The 22127-nt window shown below is 50.9% G+C and overlaps 1 protein-coding gene across 4 annotated transcripts in view; it reads left to right on the plus strand.

Moving 5' to 3' along the window:
* ADAM8 (ADAM metallopeptidase domain 8) overlaps nt 1-18514 on the plus strand; it is a 96455-nt gene extending 77941 nt beyond the window's left edge. For 2 of the 4 annotated variants that reach the window (XM_032796453.2, XM_075072616.1), the window contains exons 16-23: nt 4900-5083; nt 5338-5415; nt 6711-6795; nt 7097-7211; nt 10222-10411; nt 15313-15381; nt 16161-16211; nt 16636-16914. In XM_032796453.2, the coding sequence (XP_032652344.2) occupies nt 4900-5083; nt 5338-5415; nt 6711-6795; nt 7097-7211; nt 10222-10411; nt 15313-15381; nt 16161-16211; nt 16636-16881 (1018 nt within the window). In that variant the 3' untranslated portion in view covers nt 16882-16914. Of the gene's footprint in view, nt 1-4899; nt 5084-5337; nt 5416-6710; nt 6796-7096; nt 7212-10221; nt 10412-15312; nt 15382-16160; nt 16212-16635; nt 16915-17048 lie in introns of those variants that run through there. The other 2 variants (XM_032796449.2, XM_032796450.2) reach the window with 2 other exon arrangements.
* The last annotated feature ends 3613 nt before the right edge of the window (nt 18515-22127 follow it).

Below are 22127 nucleotides of genomic sequence, written 5' to 3' on the forward strand. Positions count from 1 at the left end.
AAATTTATTCTAGTATATAACTGATGAGGGTATGAATGAAATATGTAATTCCGTACCTTGGGTGTCTTCTCTCCAGCAAACTGAGAAATTCAGTTGTTGGCGCAGAGAAGTCAATGCTACACCTACATCCCTAGCCACCTTGTTTTTTTATCCCGTGTGTCCCAATAAGAATCAATGGGCAACTGAAGTCTCCTCCAATTATGATTTCCCCTTCCCCAAAGCATTGCTGTATTTTAAAGAAGTCCTTAAAAATGGTTTCTTTGCTTTGGTTGGGAGCATACACTGAGCCACTGTTGTTATTAACCCAGCAAGTGTGTCTTTCAATAAGATAATCCGTCCCTCTTTATCCTTAAATTGATCTTTCATCTGAAAAGTTACGTGTTTAGCAAATATCATGCCCACTCCTCTTTTCTTTTCTTTAGCTGAAGCAAAAAATGTCTGCGGAAACCAATAACCTTTCATGCCCATCATTTCCCCTTCCTCATAGACTTAAAGGCCAGAAGGGACCATCATGATCATCTAATCGCCCTCCTGCACATTGCAGGCTACAGACCCTTACCCACCCACTCTTGTAATAGACCCATAACATCTGGCTGAGCTCCTGAAGTCCTCAAACCATGATTTAAAGACTTTCGGTTACAGAGAATTCACCATTTACACTAGTTTAAACCCGCAAGTGACCAGTGCCCCATGCTGCAGAGGAAGGCGAACCCCCTCCCCCCCCAGGGTCTCTCTCAATCTGACTCATGGAAAAATTCCTTCCTGACCCCAGATATGGCGATTAGTTAGACCCTGAGCATTTTGGCAAGATCCACCAGCCAGACACCTAAAAAAATTCTCTGTAGTAATTCAGAGCCCTCTCCATCTAGTGTCCCATCACTGGCTGTTGGAGATATCTGCTGCCGGCAGTTGCAGATCGGCTACTTACCATTGTAGGCAGCCCCATCATACCACACCCTCCATAAACATATCAAGCTCGGTCTTCAAGCCAGTTAGGTTTTTTGTCCCCACTGCTCCCCTTGGAAGGCTGTTCCAGATCTTCACTCCTTTGATGGTTGGAAACCTTCACCTAATTTCAACCCTAAACTCTTTGATAGCCAGTTTATATCCATTTGTTCTTGTGTTCGCACTGGTGCTTAACTCCAATAATTCCTCTCCCTCCCTGGTATTTATCCCTCTGATGTATTTATAGAGCACAATCATATCTCCCTTCAGCCTTCTTTTGGTTAGTCCCACCAATTTGGTCCCATTAAGCTATTTGAGTTTGACATTCCCCTCGGATGTGGTAATTTCTACTTCCAAACCCTCATTTACATTAGCCACCCTGCCATTGTCCTTAAGCTTCCCATTACCCTTATTAGAAACTGAGGCAAAGTATTTGTTTAGGTGTTGGGACATGCCTAGATTATTTTTAATCCACCCCAGTGTTCATAACTCCACACAATGCTTAGTGGTCCCACTTTTTCTTTCCATGTTTTCTTATTTATATGGCTAAAGAACCTTTTACTATTGTTTTTAATTCCCTTTGCAAAGTCCAACTCTGATTGGCTTTTGGCAGGATTTTTTTTTCTCTCACTGTCTGACCTCTGAGCAGAGCCACCAGGGGGCGCAAGTAGGCCAATTTGCCCTGAGCCCCAAAGGGGCCCCGCAAGCCTGGCCGAGAATCCCTTTCCTGGCTAGAGCGCCTTTTAAATTTTTACTCACTCGGCGGCGGTCCGGGTCTTTGGCAGCGCTTCAGCGGGTCCTTCAGTGCTGCCGAAGACGCGGAGCAAGTGAAGGACCCGCTGCTGCCGCCAAAGACTTGGAGCACTGCCCGGTGAGTACAAGCGCTGTAGCAGGTGGTGCTTTTTATGTCCGCTCTCCTGCTTTGCCCCAGGCCCCCTGAATCCTCTGGGCAGCCCTGCCTCCAAGAGATGGCTTGCCTTGCTGATCCATCCCATCTTCCATTCCTTGGAGGCTTTCATCTTTCTCTTAACCACCTGTTTGAGATGCTTACTCATCCAGCGTGGTCTGCAATCTTTCCCTATGAATTTTTTTCCCCTTGCTTGGAATTCAGGCTCAGATAGCTTCTGCAACTTTGACTTAAAAGTAATTCCAAGCCTCCTCCACATTCAGATCCTTCAGTTCTTAAGTCAATTCCACTTCTCTAGCTAATTCCTTTATTTTTTAAAGTTTGCCCTTTTGAAATCAAGGACCCTAGTTGCAGGTCTGTTTTTGTCTATCCTTCCATTCAGTTTTAACTGAATTAACTCATGATCACTTGAACCAAGGTTGTAACCTACAACCAGTTTGTTTCTGAGGTCCTCACTACTCACCAATAACAAATCTAATATGGCATCATCTTTTTTTGTTGGTTCAGGGTCTATTTATTGAAGAAATCTGTCGTCTATCGCCTCCAGGAAAATCTGAGCCCTACCATTATCAATTGTATTTGTTCTGCTCGGCTTCGCCCAGATTCCTCACCTGACTAGGTACAGCCAGTATCGCTTATCCGACAGTTAGCATCATCGGTATTGGCACTCTTTCCTCTTCATGTCCATTCTCCTACCCACTGCCATTCCTTTCTCCAGTGCTGCATTCTCACTTTCTGTATTTTTCTCCAGTCAATATTAGAATCAGGCATGGAGATTACATGAACATCTCCCAACAGTCTCCCCAAATTCCTAGTTTAAAGATCTTTTAATTGGTTGTGCCAACCTCCATCGCAGAAGTCTATTTCCCTCCCTACTTAGGTGGAGTCCATCCCATGAGAACAGTCCTCTGATCGTGAATGTCTCCCTGTGGTCAAACATCCCAAAACCCTCCTTATACCACCACTGCCTGAACCATCTGTTGATCATCGTAATCTTGCCTCACCTTCACTCTCCTCCTCTAGGGACAGGTACAATCCCACTGAAGATCATCTGAGCTGCCATTTCTTTAAGCATCTTTCCCAGCCTGGCATAGTCTCCCTTGATGCTTTCCAGCAAGAATCTAGCCGTATCATTTGTTCCCACGTGAAGGACAATCAGTGGATTCTTTCCTGCTCCCGTTAGGATCCTCTTCAGCCTCAGGTCCACAACCCATATTTTAGCTCCTGGCAGACAGCACACCCTTCTGTTCTCTGGATCAGCTCTGGTGAGAGGCCTGCCCATTCTTCTCAGTAGAGAGTCACCAATAACATAGACCTGTCTCTTGCTGGTGTTGGTTTGATTTTCTGGCCTTCCTCTTGTTCTTTCTGACTTCAAGTCCTCTTGTCCTCTCTTGCAATCTTCTGCGAGTCATCCTGTATCCTCCTGGGGCTCCAAACTCTAGCTATCTCCACTGATTCTTCTCCTCTTTTTGAGGACTAGCCATTCTTCTCTTCTTCCTTGCCCTCCCACTTCATGTTTCTGCCTGTGTGTGGCGCCCTGCCGCTGTAAGGTCTGTAGTGTAGACATAGCCTAAATAATGCTGATGTTTGAAGCTGAAAGAGAGTATGACTGGGAATCACCAGTTGTCATGGATTTCTGCCCTTCTGAGTGCTGATGTAATTTCCCCCAGCTCCTCTTTTTTTAAGTTTGAGCAGAGAGATTGTGGAAAATTGCAGCTTGTAGCCTTTGAGTATGAGTTCTGAATGCTCTCTGGCTTTTTTCTTAATTAAATTTTTCTGCTGATAACCATGAAATTTCACAATTAGATCTCTGGGTCTATTAGAAGGCCTAGCTGCGGGGGGAGCAGCACTCTATGTGCTCTTTCCACTGGCACCTCTCTCAGAGAGCTCAGATTTAACAATTCCTCAGTCACCATTTTTACATTCCAGATTGGATTTCTTCCTTCAGTATTTTCAGGCAGTCCCTTAATTCTTGTGTTCTTTCTCCCTCTGTTTTCTGAATCATGAAGTTTAAGCTGCATCTCTCTCTCTCTCTGCTCCATCCATGTAATGCGGCTCTGCAACTCTGTCTCTCTGAGGCCAGTGTCTAGCACAGTGAATTTCTCTTCCAAATCAGTAACTTTCTTCTTTACTGCTAGACTCTTGTTCCTCTCTCATGGCCTCAAACTCAAGAGATCATCTCCAGAATGTCCAGTTTGGTGGCCATTTGTTTTTTCCCAGCCCTGGCTTGGCTGCCAAGTATTCACTTGGAGTCTGAGATGTCTCTCCACGCTGGAAGCTGGAAACATCCTTCTTAGCGAGGTATCTGTGTAAATCTTCAGATTTCTTTGAAGAATCCATTCTCTGCAACTCTGTGCTATTTTTTGGGGGAGGAGAAGGTTAGTCAGTTTCAGGGGTCAGTGAAGGCAGATTACTTTGATATCCCCACAGAGCTCAGGCTTCAGGCAGCGATGTTACTCTGGGCCCCTGCTGGTCTCTGACAGACATTTTACAGTAATTCCTGCTAGGATCCTGGCAGTGTAGTGCAGGCTGCACAGCTTGGAGCTGCCCTGCTGGCTCCCAGCATACAGCCATGGAGCCTGGCCAAGCATGTGGAATCCAGAAGGAGAGAGGGAGAGAGCCCTTCACTACTAAGGGGCCAGCCCCAGTGTAATGCATCAATGCTGACCTGAACTGTCAGGTGGCTCTTTGGTGGTGTGTACAACAGGAATTGGTGATCTCTGTCCAAAAACTGCTGAGCTGGGCCTGCTCACACCCCTGCCCTCACAACTGGTCAGACACTGAGCTCCCCTCTCCCCCTAGAGATGGTTTCTGGCAGGTCAGATCTAGGGCCCCTAGGTGGGTGGGGGCCCTATGCTGGGCCCAGACATCTGCAAGAGCTGCTGAGCCAGGACCTTTTGCTAGCACTGAGCCCACCCTCCAGGCAAAGGCAGAGGAGCTGTCCCATATTGGCACAGGCTGTGGGGTGCGAGGCTTTGGGGCTGTGCTAAAGCTAAGGTGAGATGAGATCCAAGCACACTCACTCCTGACATTTACTTTTCCCGCAGAGACATAAAGTGTGGCACACTGCATTGCCTGAGTGGGAACAGGAACCCCATTGGAGGGGGTGGCGTCTACTCCCTGTCTCTCGGGAGGGTGACCTGCAAAGTAGCTGTCACTGACAAGGAAGAAAGTGACATGGTGGCGAATCTTGTGATGGTACCAACGGGCACCAAGTGTGGGGAGGAAATGGTGAGCACCCTGCACAGGCTGCTGCTGTGCTTGTCTGCTGGGCTGGTGATGTGTGCTTGGCTTTGCGGGTGCTGGGGAAGGATGGGTTTGCCATGGGACCTGCTGGAGAAGGGGGAAAGGTCAGCAGCAAGGAGGTAACATAGCTACTGAGTTGCTGTGTGTGCTGAGGCTGACGTGTGGCTGTGAGTGCAGGATGGGCGATGGCAGGGTGCCTGTATACACGGTGCTAAAACCGTTATACCTTCTCATTCCAGGTCTGCTATGCTGGGCGCTGCCAGAACCTCCTGATTTACGGTGCCAAAAACTGCTCTGCAAAGTGCAACGGTCATGGGGTAGGTTCAGGCCATGGAAAGGGCACGGCATCACACAGAGGTGCTGGTGTGGTCATGATCCCTGGGTGTCCTCTGACTTTACAGGAGCATCTGTGCCTCAGATCCCCCAGCTGTAACATCGGAGCACTGATTGTATTGTAGAGTGCTGGGAGGTGTGTGAGTGAAAGATGCTAAGTATTGTTCCTTACCGGGCTTTGCCCAGACACCCTGTGTGTCTGTGAGCACACACAGCAGACATGAACGTACTCTGTGCCACTGTCATGCACTGCTGGACCCCTGAGACCATCTTACATGGGTTCTTGGTGCTTCACAGACCATCCTCTCTATCTGTCCACACCCCGTTCTGCGTCTGATGTTAGAGCAGCTTCCCCCATCCTGCAGCACCGCACGTCCCGCCCTTAGTCTGGAGTACCTCGGTGCTAATGTCTGCTCCTGTGATCTGCTGGCAAAGGCAGCCTTTCAGCCAGCAACCTGTCACGTTTCCAAGACCCACAGGGTCCATTTGCTATGTCTGTCTGTGCCAGTCATGATGTCTCTTTTCATGTTGCACTATCACAGCATTGCCTCCCTCAGAGTACATGGTCACAGGCCACCCACGACTGGGCTGTGTGGTCACTGTGTGATAACAGGACCCTTGTCCCTGAGAGAGCTCAGGCAACACTTTGCTTTTCTCAGCATGTCCACCCTGAAGGAACGGACCAGGCCACATTCCCATGGCCTTGCGTCCTGCCTTTCACTGGGCACTTTGGTTCAGGGAGCAATTTGGCTCAATTTGGGAGGGAACATTTTCTGCCAATGAGTTCAGCAGAACTTCCTCTCCTCCAGCAGCTGTGATTGTGGGAGGTGCTGCCCAAGTGGGACATCTGTGAGCTGCTCACAGGTGCTAAGATGCGGCTGTTGGATTGTTCCAGATGCTGGTGCTGAGTGCAACCAATGGGGCACAGCAGCATCACACACTGTTGCATGTCAGACAGACAGGCACTGTCTGGGCTGATTCCCAGGTGATGCCAGTGCAAGTCACTCATACTCTGCTTCAGGAGAACAGGTCTCTTGCTGTCAGTATCTGTGCAGTAATGATAATTCACCAGCCGTGATCCTGAGGCCAGAGCAAATGTGCAGCAGTTACAAGGGGCCCGATCCTGCTGCCTGCTCAGTAAAGCCAAACTGCTGCTGAAGCCGATGGGAGTGTGACCTGGGTAGGGGCTGCAGGATTGAGCCCAAACCTTCCCCTTGTAAAGCACGTTCAGGAGGTCAGAGTTGCTGCTGGACCCTAACCCTGCCGGATTGGATTTCAGGTCTGCAATCACAAGCGGGAATGCCACTGTGAGCCCGGCTGGGCTGCACCCTACTGCGAGCGGAAGCTCTCGGAGATTGCAGCAGGTACAGCGCTCACCAGGGCCAGTAGGGCAGGGCTCGGGATGGACCTGCTGGAGGAAACAGCTGGGCTGCAGGCAGTAGCAATGTCCTGACTGTGATGTCTGATAGGCTGGGCAACGCGCTCCTGTTAGGGGCTGCTTAGATCGGCCAAAGCACTGGAAAACAATGGACAGTCTGGCCCTGCTCTGTTCACCAGGGGATGGGCTGGGATAGGTGACTGAATTCCCCAAACCAAACCCCTGAGTCGCTAGCCCTGGTGAAGGGAGCAGCCCCCGCCCTGATCCCTCTCTCTGGCTCTCAACAGGTGGAAGCAGCGTGGTTGTGGCAGCTGTGCTGACAGTGGTGGTGCTGGTAGCCATGCTGACTGTTGGAGGCTTTGTGTTCTACAAAGGCAATGGGAAGAAATACTTCCAGAAAGGGTAAGACTCCTGTTTCTGTACTGTGCCCCCACAGAGCTCAGTCCCCACAGCAGGCAGCTCCTCTGATTCACTGGGGTACACAATAGCCAGATTCCATGGTGAGGAGCAAGCGATAGCTGATTGGACAGCTGGATGGACAGACAATATGGTTTCTTGACTCTCTCCATACCAGTCCACTGGCCATTAGTACTTGTGTTTGGCTCTGGATATCCAGAGGGTTGTCTGAGTCCTGTGATGACAGGCAAGTGTCCCCACGCTTTCCCCTATCCCCTATTGCCTTCAGGAGAGAAGAGTTCATTCCCCCATGGCCTATCCAACCCTAGCCCTTCAGCCGAGGCTGCCGACCAGTGGGTCAATTTGTCCCGATGGTTTTTGTCATTGTCACCTGCCCTGACAAGCCCAGCCTCATGCCCAGAGGAGCCACTGTCTGGCCATCATATGGGAACTGCTGCTCTTCACAAAGCCCCTGCTCTGGGTTCTGATCAGTGACAGGCGTGGGAAGCTGTATGCCCCGAATCTCTGAAATACCACCCCTTTACCCACCCTTTGGAGACCTCTCCTGGCCTGCCCCTTTGGGCTCTTCCTTCCTACACCCCCACCGCCTTCATCTGCTGCCTGCTGGTGGGTGTTTGGTCACTGAGCAGCCTGCTCAGGAGGACCCTAGAGGAGCGGGGTGGGTGCAGGTCCTGTCCACTCCTTGTTTGACAGCAGGAGCTTCTGATGGGACTCCCTGCACAGTGAGTAGCCCCCGGAGAGTGTGGTATGCTTCCCAACCCCCTGCATGGGCTGCCCTGGGCAGGGCCCAGCTGTTTGTACTCTTCCTGCAGTGCCGTCAGTCCCTGTGCTCTCGCCAAACAAGGAGCTGCAGGTCCTGGTACTGACAGGGCCCTGCCAATGACCTCTCTAGGCAGGAGGGGAATACTGAGGGTACCGGGGAGGGGCCGGGCACAGGGCCAAAGAGCTGCTCTCTGTTCTCTGCTGCTCTCATTCACTCACAACTGCATTTTCTCACCAGTGTGCCCTGAGCGATGCCTGGGCCAGGTGTGACACCCCTGATCTGAAGCAGTGGGAAGGTGCAGTAGCTTCTCAGAGGGTGAAAGCCCCTCTTCGTGTTGGCCCATCTCTTTCTGGTTCAATGCTCACACTCCTTCCTGCCCCAGGGCTGAGAACCCCCAGCCCAAAAGTCATTTGGGGGAAGCTGCTACATGATTACGAGAAGGGCTTAGAATCGCAGGCCTCCCCGCCCTACTGCCCTTGGGTGCTGGTCCCAGCCTGGACATCACCTGGTGGTTTTAGGGCTTCTTGGGAGGGGCAGGCCAATGTGGAGTTACAGACACAACAGGAATGAGAGGCGAACCTGAAGGCGCAGCAATATCCCAGTGTGTGTAACAGCCTGTGAGAGTGTCCCACTCACATGGCACCTCCTCCCTCTCCCCATCCCCTCATCACATGCTCCTGGGGCTTGGACCAGTGCACTGTAGAGTGCTCGGCACAATGGGGCCCCGATCGTGTCTGGGGCCTCTGGGCATTGGGTTACAGTCTTCAGGATGAGGCTCTGTGGGCTTCAGGGGATTGGCAGTTAGTAGCCATTGTTGTAAAAGCAGCAGCTCCAGGCCAGGAGTGTCTGCCAAGCACCTGGGATTCCCAGCTGGCCTCTCAGCGCCCCAAGGCACAACCACACCTTGGCTGCTGCGTTTGCTCACAGCACTTACCGAATGTGAGGTGGCAGAGCCAGGATGTGCAGGAAAGGGAGAGGACTGACAGTGTGAGTGAGCAGCACAGGGCTGGGTTTGCTCCTGTGATTCAGCTGTGCGGATGGGCTTACAGCAGTCCCAAGAACACACCCAACTGGGCTTTTCCCCAGTCAGGCATGAGAAAGCAATTGAGACATACCCTGTCATACCCTGCACGGCAACACACAAGCCCAGTTGTGCCCTCTTCCAGGGAGAAATAATCAGAAATTAACCCCCCCTTCCCCCGCCCTCCCAAAACTACATCATTCCAGTGGTGCAGCTGGGAAAGGTAATTCACTACCTGAAGGAGCTCTTAGTTTAATTTAGCATTATTTTTCAGTTATTTAATTGATGTAATTAAAATGGTCACCACACCCTTCAGAAGTAAGAATCAACGTTCAAAGGAGTTACAGAATGTGTTGCCCACATTTCTAAATTGGAGAAAACACAATCTCTGGATTCCAGGGTGGTGAGTATGGGCTAGATGGACAGGCAGACCCATTAGCTCTGCAGCTGAGGTAATTGAGGATTTGAACTGGTACGAAGTCACTGCAGGCAGAAACAGGAATAGCACCCAGGTCTCTGCCTAGCAGGGCCAAGTAGCAGTAGGTGAAAGCTCTCTGTGAAATGGGGCTGTGCCTGCACCTCCCCTACCCCAAACCACTGAGAGCTTCTCAGCATGGATGATCCTGTCTCCACATTCATGGTCACATATGGTCAGCTATGCAGGCTGGCTTTGTAGTTGAGGCATCAGAGATCGGCATTTTGGCCCTATCCCACACCCGCTGTGATGCTGAGCTCAAGTTTCCAAAGGTGGCCACTGCCTGTTGTGGGCTTCAGTTATTTTTGCAATAAAGTGATTAAAATGCTGAGTTTGTTTTTAAAAACTGAAAAAAGAAGAAAATGAACCTGTGTGCCCAGTAATCAGCATTTAATGGTGACGTCATCATACTCTGATGAAACAAGACTGGCTGTGCTTTCCAGTCCCTTGGCACACATTTTGAGGTCCCTAATATACATCTGTCTTTCAGGGTCTGATTTCTACAATATGTGGTTTTTCATGAGTAGGTGTTGAAAAGCGTATTATTCTCCCTTGTCTATGATGTAGCACGTTTTAGGGCCAGGTGGCAGCAGGGCCCTGGAGAATCCTGGGCTGTTCTGTGCCTCACTGCCAAAGAGCCACTGGGCTGTTTAGCAGACCTCAGAATTGGGAGTCTTTGGGTGAAATCAAACCAGAGGGAAAATATGGCTGTGGCTCTTTTGTGTGTGTGTTTCAGGAGAATTGTGACCAGCACCACCAAGGGGCTCTCCAACCCCATGTTTCAAGAGGGCAGCAATACCAGGAACGTGAGGCATGAGCTGCAGAGTTGCGACATCAGCAGCCCAAATCTGATCTCCACAACCTCAGACCTGAAGAGCCCCAGGTCTGTGTACGTGCCCATGACTCCCAGCAGGCCGCCACCCAAGGTATGTGTGGCCCAGGGAGCCTGGGGAGCAGGAGGGCAGCTCTCGTGGCTGGGGAGTTTTACTGGGGAATTCTGGGCTCCTGGCCACTGTGTCCCTGCGACGATGCTGTAGAGAAGGGGAGTCAAGCTGCTTCCATCACCCCTTTGTAACCACTTCAGTGGACCATCACTGTCCTTCCAAAAAGCCCTCTGCTGGAGCAGGGGGGAGGGGGTGGAAATTGCATTACCATGCCCGCACAGGCAGCACAAGGCCCCCTCACACACCAAGGCAGCACAGTCATACAAGTTACACAGTTAAGAGCCTGTTCCTGCAGAGCTGGAGAGGAGAACAAACCCAGAATGGTGTGAATCTGAGCATAGGGATAGGCTCAGGGATGCAGGCCTGACCTCTGGGCCTTGGCTACTCCAGTTGGTGCTTTCTGCTATTGCTAGGCAACTGGGTGCTGTAAGAGCCCCTCAGTGGAGCCAGATGCCAAGGATTGATACAGTTCTTTGAGGGGGGCATGGTCCCGTAGCTTGGCCGTATTATCTGCCTACAGTCCAGGCTGTGCCTGTGCTTCCCCAAGATGCTCCCATTTCCCCTGTTAGTTTGCTCCAGGTTAAAACGTGGAAAACAGGGCCTTACTGGGGAAGAAAGAGGACTTTCCACCAAATCAGAAGGGCAGGTTGCCAGGCAGAGCAGGGAGAGGCCCCATAGCACATGCTAAGTATGTGAGCCTGAGGCTGGGTGAGCTCCAACCAGGGCAGAACTGGATTTGAGGAATGTATCTACCCTTGGGGGGAGGGGAGCTGTGATGGGGCATATGGACCCCACACTGATGAGAAAGGTGCCAGAGCGGGCGTCCCCCAGCCTCGTCCATCATGTCTGATAGGCAGGAGGTCTGTAAAAGGGAGGAAACTGCAGTTGGCTGTTTGACCCAAGAGCCCTCATTCAACCAACTCCCCTACCCCCAGCTTCCTTTAACAGCCTCATTAGCCCCCAGTTATCCCTGGATTACCTCTTCTGCTTCTAGTTCCCCCCCACCCCATGACTGTTCTCTTTAGTACCCACCTACCGAGCTTGGTGCAGTTCCATGTCTGGCCCTGCCACTCAGGCGGATTGCCCTGCACAACATTTCTGGCCACGTACTCATTGTTTGCAAATTTGAATATAGTTTAATAAGCTAATTTGCATATTTGCAAATACTTTGCAAAATATGAAGCTGCACAAAGCTGACAGTGATCTCTCTGCTCCTGGGGAACCTCCTCTGTGCCTGCCTTCTGAGAGGGCTGGAGCAGAGCAGGAGCCCTGGGCAGGGAAGCTGCTGCCTGGTGCAATGGGTTTTGGTGGTGGTGCGGGTGGTGGTGTGGGTGATGGGGTTGCAGCCTTGGCAGTGTCAGGAGTCAGGTTGTGATGCTGGTTCACATGATGTGGGGGCCATGGCTTGTGTAGGCTAGCATGCATGAACTGGGAGGTCAGCTGGCAGGAATGGCTGAGGGGCTGGCTGGGTGCTGCATTAGTTGGGGAGGTTCATTAACTAAGTGGTAAGGGACGAGCTGCATGAACTAAATTTCCCTTGGTGCCTCGTGGGGGGGATGGATCCCCTCACTAACTGCCCCCATCACTCTGGGCAGGGACCACCAAAGCACCCTGCACCTGAGCTCCAAGGAGAGCCCCCTGTGCTGAACATGCTGTGTCCCAAAGACTGGTTACCATGGCTACCAGTCTGTAGGGCTATTCTCTTGGCCGGATCGGGCAGGGCATTTTGGCCGCTTGTATCAGGGCTGCCTCCTCCAAGTCTCCCACAAGAAAACCACCTTCCAGACAGGTTTGAACCTGGTCAGTGTTTATTGGCTCTTGCTTGTGTCATGCTGTTTACCTCTTTTTCCAGATCATTTATGAATATGTTAAATAGTACTGGTCCCAGTACAGACCTCTGGGGAACTCCGCTATTTACCTCTCTCCATTCTATAAACTGATCATTTATTCCTGCCCTTCGTTTCCTATCTTTTAACCAGTTACTGATTCATGAGAGGACTTTCCCTCTTATCCCATGACCACTTACTTTTCTTAAGAGCCTTTATTGAAGAACCTTGTTAAGGGCTTTCTGAAAGTCCAAGTCCACTATATCCACTGGACCACTCTTGTCCACATATTTGTTGAATTTGTTGAGTCCCTCAAAAAAATCTAATAGATTAGGGAGGCATGATTTTCCCTTCATAAAAGCTGTATTGACTCTTCCCCAACAAATTATTTTCATCTATGTGTCTGATAATGCTCTATAGTTTCAACCAGTTTGCCTGGTACTGAAGTTAGGCTTACTGGCCTGTAATTGACAGGATCACTTCTGGAGCCTTTTTAAAAATCAACATTACATTAGCTATCCTCAAATCATCCAATGCAGAGGCTGATTTATTCGATAGGTTACTAATTGCACTTAGAAGTTCTGCAATTTCATATCTGAGTTCCTTCAGAACTCTTTTGTGTATCCTGTCTGATCCTGGGGACTTATTACTGTTTAATTTATCAATTTCTTCCAAAACCTTCTCTATTAACACCTCAGTAAGAACATAAGAACGGGCATACTAGGTTAGACCAAAGGTCCATCTTGCCCAGTATCCTGTCTACTGACAGTGGCCAATGCCAGGTGCCCCAGAGAGAATGAACAGAACAGGCAATCATCCAGTGATCCATCCCCTGTCACCCATTCCCAGATTCTAGGAAACAGCCAAGATGAGCAAGGATGGTGTCCCTAGCCTCTAATAGCCATTGATGGACCTATCCATCTGGGACAGTTCCTCAGATTTGTCACCTAAAAAGAATGGCTCAGGTTTGGGAATCTTCCTCACATCCTCTGCTGTGAAGATCGATGCAAAGAATTCATTTAGATTCTCCACAATAGCTTTATCTTCCTTGAGTGCTGTTTTAATTTCTCAGTCTTCTAGTGGCCCCACTGATCTTTTGGCAGGCTTCCTGCTTCTGCAGTACTTTTTTTAAAAAGGGGCTAGATTCACCAAATGGCTGGAGGAGATGGTTCTAGTGCCCACCTCCCTTTATAACCATTACCCTAATGGTTAGGGCATGTCCCTGCGGGGCAGGAGACCCAGGTTTGAACCCCTCAATCTAGAATAGGCTCTGAACCTGGATCTCACCCTCCCAGGGGAGTGCACTAACCACCGGCTAATGGTGTGGGGGAGGACTCTGTCTAACCTGTTGAAGCTGTTCTGCTTTGTATAAAATACTGAAGGGGTCAGTGAGGCAGGGACTAGCCTCTGGGTCTGCCTCTTCCTAGGTAAACACCCAGCTATCATAGAATCGTAGGACTGAAGGGGACCTTGAGAGGTCTTCTAGCCCAGTCCCCTGCACTCCGGGCAGGACTATGTATTATCTAGACCATCCCTGACAGGTGTTTGTCTAACCTGCTCTTAAAAATCTCCAGTGATGAAGATTCAACAGCTTCCCTAGGCAATTTATTCCAGTGCTTAAACTACCCTAAGAGGTAGTTTTTCCTAATGTCCAACCTAAACTGCCCTTGCTTCAATTTAAGCCATTTGCTTCTTGTCTTATCCTCAGAGGTTAAGGAGAACAATTTTTCTCCCTCCTCCTTGTAACAACCTTTCATGTACTTGAAAACTCATATCATGTCCCTCCTTGGTCTTCTCTTTTCTAGACTAGAGAAACCTAATTTTTTTTCAGTCTTCCCTCATAGGTCATGTTTTCTAGACTTTTAATCATTTCTCTTGCTGTTCTCTGGACTTTCTCCAATTTGTCCACATCTTTCCTGAAATGTGGCACCCAGAACTGGACAAAATACTCCAGTTCAGGCCTAATCAGTGCAGAGTAGAGTGCAAGAATTACTTCTCATGTCTTGCTTACAATACTCCTGCTAATACATCCCAGAATGATGTTTGCATTTTTTGCAACAGCATTACATTGTTGACATATATTTAGCTTGTGACCCACTGTGATGCCCAGATTCCTTTCTACAGTACTCCTTCCTAGGCAGTCATTTCCCATTTCGTATGTGTGCAACTGTGATTGTTCCTCCCTAAGTGGAGCACTTTGTATTTGTCCTTATTGAATTTCATCCTGTTTACTTCAGATCATTTCTTCAGTTTGTCACGCTGGAGAGTCACTCTCAGTCTTGCTTACTGGCCCAATGACGATTGAACTGCTTTGGGAAAATTGCTCCTGGGCCTTTGTGGCCTCTGGCATCACAATAAATGAGAGCCTTTCCAAAGCCAAAGGTAATCCCCACCCAGACAGGCAGCTCCGTCCCTGGCAAGGCTGCACTAAATTCAGTTCAAGACACCTTTATGCCCCCATCTCTCCACCCCACCCAGCTCTAGGGCTGCACACAGCATTAGACAGAACATTAGCCATGAGCAACTCCCAGAGCAGAGATACTGCCTCTGGGTAGAGCGCCAGGACTGTCCAAAGAACCGCTGGGAACAGGGCCCTGCAGCCAGGCCTCAGCTCCCTTTGGGACAGGAGCCTCTGCATGGACGGGATGGGGAAGGGGTGGGCAGGTTCTAGCCAGCTAGGCCTTAGCTCCCTTGGGGGCAGGAGCCTGTGCGGGGATGGGAGGGGGGAAGGGGCGGGCAGGTTGTACCCTGCTGGTCCTCAGCTCCCTTGGGAATAGCAGCCTGTGGGGGAGGGCTGCCAGTGCTGCACATGGCACCAGGCTCTCCGCCCTGGCCTGCCCCTAGTGAATGCATGAAGCGGGAAAGGCTCTAGCATGCGCTGTGACTCCCTCTTGTTTCATGTGTAAACGTGGGCATGTGAGTAACTGCTCCCCCACTGAATCCTAGCACAGACTGCCATGTGCTACTGGCCTGGGAACTGATAGGAGACACACAATTTTCATTCAAAGACGACAGCGAAACCTTAGGTTTGTTTTCTTTTCTCTGCATTTGAATTAGGTTGCTGTTAAACCCAGTGTGGCACGTCCCCCACTGGTCTCTGCAAAGCCCAAACCAGCTGCTGGCGAGGTAATGGGGCTTCTCACCACCCTTTGGAAATGTACTAGCGGGGACCCTGACTGGCAGCATTACCATCCCTGCTGGAGGCTGGTGCTGTACATCAGATGCCTGCAGGCCTGCCCAGCATGTCACCTTCCTGCCTGAAGCCACCCTCAGCCAGGCTTCGGACCCCAAGACAGCATGTGCTGCTTGGGGGTGCCCCTTGCCCCGTCCTGCCAGGCCCTTTGCAGTCCCCCATGCTGCGATCCCACCACCCAGAGGGGGTGTGATGACCCCACTGCTCCTCCCGGTGCAGTGCTCCAGAGCTCACTCCCCCATTACCCAGGCCCATGTGAAGCTGTCAGGGGGAGCCAGTGGGGCAGCATGTCCACAGGCCAGCCCCTAGCCCTGCAATGTTGGTGGGTTGTGTCTCAAACACCCTTGGCACCTTTCAGGGCATCTGCCCACCCCCTGGCACAGCAGCCCCGTCAGCCAAGGTCCCGGCTAGGCTTCTCCATGATGCTGAAAGCCTGAATCAGCACAGTTCAAAGACTCCCATGGCCTGTGGCCCCATCAGACACAGAGCCAGGCAGGCTGTGTTACTTACCCAGAGCCTCACGGCCCTTCCTTCCCAGCAGATTGTCCTTGTTCTTTGCATGAAAAGTGTGGCCCATGCCCTCGTGCCACTGGACCCACCTGTACTTTTGCTGAGCCCTTACGGCAGCACTGAGCTGTGCTAGGGGTCAGGGGGCACCTGGCAGGAGTTGGTTTGGGACTGGGTGACAGACTCTATTGCACTCTGTTGTTAGGTGAAGCCGAAGCCACCGACCCGGCCTCTCCCCGAGCTGAGAAGCAAACAGGTGCGTCTCATCCTGGGTCCTCACATTGGCCTTTCTGCCCATTAGCCACTCAGCTCTCACTTCACAAGTAGGGGATCTGCGTGCACACACCTCTGCGCCCCCGAGTGCAGTCACACACACCCTTCCCACCCACCCCCAGCTCCATGACCAGTACTGAGGGCTCATGGCTGTCAGGGGGGGGGGGGGCAGCCCACACAAGAGCTGGTGGGCATTATGCAGGTGGCTGTGTGCCTGCCAGAGTCAACCCTTGAATGGGCAGTGTGGAGAGAGCAGAGGCAGGAGTACTGGGGTCAGCTTTGCTGTATCCACACCACTACAGTGACATGGCCTGATTATTCTGATAGCAGCAGTTTCTGGGAGAACAGCCGATGCTGATCCCAAACGTTTCACATTAAAGGAATGCTCTTTGTCTTGCTCTTGCCAGCATAAGGCAGATAAGCTGAATGGCTGTAGCATGGAGGGGACCAAATTGTCAGCTCTGCCTATCCCACCTGCCAAACCTGCTGCCCTGACGTGTCAATCCAGCCAGCCCCAGGTGAGCCCAGCTCTGTGTGTCTGCAATCAGATTGGCTATTGTGTTACCCAGTGGGGCTGGGGGGTTCCGTTTGCCTGGCTAGGCTCCTTGCTAGGTGCTTGGGTGTCTGTCACGCCCTGCTCTCTCATGGGCTAGTCAGGCTTTGTTTTGTTTTATAGTAACTGAGCTGTTCTGCCCCGTCCGGTGCAAGTGAGGGCACTGGGCTGGACCAATGCGCCAAGCTCGCTCAGTCACTGTCAGGGTGGCTCTAGCAGCGTCCTAGCTGCTCTCCCCCCCATGGCTCCTCTCTCTCTGTTTTCCAGCAGGCCGCTTCCTTGAAGGTGGCACTGAAGCCTCCAGCTTCACGGAGATGACCCAGACTGTGGCGGCTGGGACAGCGAGGCGTGGCTGGCTCCAGCGTTTTGTCTAGAATGATTGAGCATTTCTGCTTCTTGCTTAATGGTACTCGACTCGCTTGGCAGAGTCTTACTTCAAGGTCTTGAGTGTTTACATGAAATGCTTGACTCAGCTGTGCCTTAACACAGATGCTGTGGCTGCACAATACAGCAGGGCTGGCCAGCAATGGCTGCTTAGAGGCTGGGGGCGGCTAACACCAGCAGATGTAGGGAAATGTTCTCAGGTTTTTATTAGTGAAAATGCAAGGCCTTTCCAAAAGTACAAAGGAGGGACATGCCTCTCAAACCAGAGTCCCCCTCTTCCCCCCATGCAGGCATGGGGGGGTGGGGGGAGCTCCGGGGACAGTTCCTATTTCTGTGCCATGTATGATCTCTAGCAACGAGCCCAGCAGATCATTGTGTCATGGCAACGCACTGTCGAGACCACACATCCTAGTATGGAACATGTCAGCTAGATCCAGGGGCCTAGCCCCAGTATTGCAGGCTGGCAACTGTAATCTCTGCCTGGAATCATGTGGTGAACATGTAGCAAACATGCCCAACCCCCATAGGTGATCCAATTCAGCAGTCAGGCTGGGGTTGTTGAAGGCCATTCTAACAATGGCCTCTTAGGTAAGAGATGGAACCTTAGTGTGTTCAGAGGCTGTTTTTGCCCAGCCCCTAATGTCTGAGCCCAGCCAAATGGTTTTTCTGACAGTGACACAACCAGGAGCCTGGGCTGGCTGCCCAGTCCTCCATAGGGCCTCTCCTTACAGGCAAAACAACTGTGACAAGCTGCCAGCTCAATTCCCTCAATGTCTTAAGTGTCAGCTCCTACTATTTGCAGCACAAACCCTCATATGACACTTTCCAGCCCAGTCCTTCCCCAGGATGAACTGGGACTCCTGCCTCGAGTTGGCATTCGGGGTGGGCAGCAGCCACTCTCTCCCCAGCAGAGCTTTCCAAAGCTGCAGGCTGTGCAATGCATTGGTATGACCAGCTCCTGCCAATGCAGGAGCCAGTGCTTTACAGTGCCTGGCAGGTAGCAGCCAGGAGCCCAGAATTTCCTGCAGTAACTTGATGCCACAGTAATACATGCTGCACTGAGCAAACAGCCCCATCCACCCAGATCACATCATGGTCAGCTGATGTTTTCAGTAGGCCTGAAGCTTGTTTTGGGTTATTCTGTTGGCAGCCAGTGTATTTTATCATTTAAATTATTGTCTTGAGTTATGGTCTGTCTAAAGGGCCTGTTTTAAATGGTGTTTTTTTAAATCATGTTAATTTAATACTTTTAATGTGACCTTTTCACTCAGCGTGGTGTTAAATCTGATGCTGCTCAGTTTGATATGAGTTGAGTCAGAGGCATTGGTAACAGTAAAAGCTGTAGGCCAGCTTGGTGCAGTGTCTCTATATGCTGGTTGGGGGAAGGTTGAGCAGTGACTGCTAAGGAAGGTTGGGCTCTCATGATCCCTTCCACCCCTGCAGGTGTTTTTGGAGAGCTTGGGGCACAGATCCAACCCCTAGTCTTTGTCTCCATCATGGTCTGAGGGCTTTTGTCTAAACTCACATTGATTGTACTTTAGAGCACTGCTGTCCTAGGGCCCAACCCTCACTTCACAGGCTGTCATGGATTGCATGGGGGCCATAGGGCAGAAGAGAGTATCAACACACAGCACTGCCTGGTACTTTAGCAGCAGCAGCCATACAGTAGCTCTCCCCTCCATCAGTTACTGACAAAAGTTAGAGCAGCAGATTTACCTCTGTGCCCCACCTGCGACTGGGCAGATTCCTCATTTGTCCGGCAGCCCAGGGTAGGCCTGTGCTCACAGGAGGAAGATTGCATCTCTCTCTTCAATACACAGGTATTTAAGTGTCTAACTTCATCTGGATTCCATGGAAGGCAGGGGAGTCTAAATGTCTTTGTTGAATGCAGCATAGGGGCTCCATTTTTCAGCAGTGAGAAAGCACTGCAGATAGTGCCTCTCTGCACCCAGCCATGGATGTGGCCCTCTGCTGTCCTGAACTAAACAAGTTTGGTTTTTCAGCAGCTGTAGAAGGTAAGACTAAGAATGGTTGCGAGCAGGAACTAGGGCTTTGGATTAGTGTGTAAATGGACTTGAATTGAACAGGCTTAAACGCCTTTGCAGTCCCTGACCCCCCCCCTTCACTCAGAGACAGGAGAGGCTAAGCTCCTGGCAGCCTCCTTGCCTTGACACCAGTGACAAGGAGGGCCCCCCACTGGCCACAACTGCTTGGGAGCAATTTGATGCAAGGCAGCCCAGGGCTGATGGGCTCTATCCCCTTGCCCTGGTGCATGTACAGAGCAGATGGTCTTTCAGCTGTGGGAGGATGGATGCATGTGTAACAGCTGTGACTGCATGGCAGGTAATGATTCTCCACATGGCCCTCACTGCTCCACCCTCCTAGATCCCACAAGTGGGGAGTGCTAGGTCTGGAGAAGCCCTGAGCTTGGGGAATCTTTCCCTCTGAGACCCTCACCCCCCAACCCAAAGCAGAGCTTGCTTTAGAGCCCTAAACAGCAGAGGTCCCACAAAGCCTCTAGCTGCAGCAGGAGAGCAGGGGCTGAAGGTAGGTGTTGGAAATACTCACTGAGGGCATATAGAAGCTGTATAGCCCAATAGGGAAACCTAGACAGGCTGGAAAATGGGGGTGGCTGAGCTGGGTCTTCTCCTGAGTTTGCAGAGGGTGAGACTACAACTGCCTGCTTTCAGATAACTCTGAACTCCCTGGTGGAAATGCTGGGTGGGAGACATGGTAACAGGCAGGAGGATAAGGGCAAGGCAGCCACTCAATACATGGTATCAAAATAATTTTATTCTTATCCTAAAAATTAACATTTTGCCATATAAATGTGAATAATTTTTAAAAAAGTAAATTCCCCAGAAGGTTGTCCAGGTCCCAGAGCGCCCCCACCATCAGACACAGTTCAGCAGCTTGTGGAGGGGAAGTTGTTTATGTTCTCAAAATTCATTTTCAAACAAGTAATTTCCAGCCCATGTGCATTACAGTTTTGAATTATTACAGGGCTCAAGTGACCCATGCTGATCAAGCCAACTGTCTCACTTATGACCAGCATGTCATGGACAGTATTTTAGAGTAGGTAAAAGTGATCAGAATGTGGAGCCTAAAACATTGGTTAAGAAAACAGGAGATTTCTGTCTAGTGCAGCAAGTACTGATCAAGTATTGCCAAGGGACAATGAACCCTTGGGAACATCCTCAAGCACTCCTTCAAGAGAAATGTACAAAAAGCAGAATGCACCAAGCAAGGGAGAGTGAGTAGCTGATGCATACATTCCAAGCCAGATCAAGATCACATCTAAAAGCCCAGCTGGGCTGTACAGGCCAAGTCCAGCCTGCAGCTCCCTCCTTAGCAGCAGACTGAGGCCCCAAGTGAACAGAAGTTTGGGAGGATCATTACTGCCCAGGGAGCAACTGCCTTCTTGAAGAGAAGGGGCTGTTTTCTGTAGGCACCCTGAGTCAACCGCCAGCCATGTGCTTTTGTGCACAGCTGTCTGCCTCCTGGAGCTGGAGAAGTGGGCCACTCTTAAAGCAACAGATAGGCGTTGTACACCCAGCCACCTGAGAGAGTGCAGGGTATGCCCTCATCCCTTAGACACCAAGCTCCCACTCAGCCTCAGGCAGTGACAACTCTGTTTGTTAGGCACAGAACCCTGCTCACAGCTGCTGAGCACCAGTGCCTGCAGCAAACTTTCGAACAGCTGGAGTAGATGCTTGTTCAGTCATAGCTTATAGGGTTTGAACTTGTGACTCTGCTCTCCTGCCACAGTGCAGGCCCCCCCAGGAATGAAGGCTAGTGTAGCCCACAGCTGGGAAACTGGACAGCTCAGAACTTGGACTAGGGCACAGAGCCCTTAAAAGCAGATGCTTGGCCCATGGCTGGGATGCTGATACCAAGCTATTAGCTGATGGGTGCTTAGCAGCCTGGGGAAATGGTAGGGAACAGAGAGGGAGTCCCTGGTGACAGTCAAAGATGTCAACCAATCTAATCTCCTGCTAGCCAGCAGTCTCAGCAGAGGCCTGAGCCAGACTAAACTCCCCTCTCAGCCCTGGGGCAGCAAGAGAGACATTTGGCCTGGGCTGAGGAGAGATGATGAAGGCTCTAGCACACTGCAGCCAGCACCTGTTGCCAGCAGGGGACACCCCCCCGCCCCACACACACACCAATTTTGGCCTGAGCCAAAAAAGTGATGTCTAAGTGAACTGATTTGTGTGAACAAGGAGCAGCACAGCCTGAGCAACTTGCACCCCCTTGCTCACATGGCCTATTCTTCAGCCCTGCATTAAGGGGTTTGCCATTGTCCGACATTTGGCTACAAACACTCCTGGCTTGAGCCACATGTCAGGAACTGGCCACTGGGAGGAGGGTTACATGGAAAGCATAGATCAGGATGGAGGCAGGTGAGACAAGCCTCTCCCTTCTAAGGATTCTTCCATTCCAGCAGCCTTCTTTGCAACCTGGACATTGGACAGGACACAGCTACTTTAGCCAATACCAGTTAATTGGCTGAGGCCACAAGCACAGGACAGCGACCGTCCTTAATCCAGGCATAGCAGGGAGCAGGAACTGGTTATTCCTCAAAGCCATCTCTAGACGGCAGTGCCCAGTACAGTGTGGGAGACTGGAAACAGTCCCCATTTTAAGGTGAAGGAAATCTCTCAATCAGGCAGAATCTTTCTAAATGCAAGAAACTAAGTTTCAACCATCATCACCACTGACATCACCCTGAACAGCATGACCTGTCCTATGACCTATTCTGTCTTGATAGTCTCATCCCCCTTACACAAATGCAGAACATGGCTACAAAATCAATTTCTTGACTCATTGCTGACTTCATCTCACCCACTCTGCCCCTCCACTGTCTGCCATATTAAGGCCCTTCCTGACCAGTCCTCACTCCAAGCCACTGATTCAGTCATCTTTTACTGCCACTTGGTCCAATCTTCTTCCTGGCCAGTTCTT

Source organism: Chelonoidis abingdonii, chromosome 15 (assembly GCF_003597395.2).
Source record: "Chelonoidis abingdonii isolate Lonesome George chromosome 15, CheloAbing_2.0, whole genome shotgun sequence".
NCBI classification, from domain to species: Eukaryota; Metazoa; Chordata; order Testudines; family Testudinidae; genus Chelonoidis; species Chelonoidis abingdonii.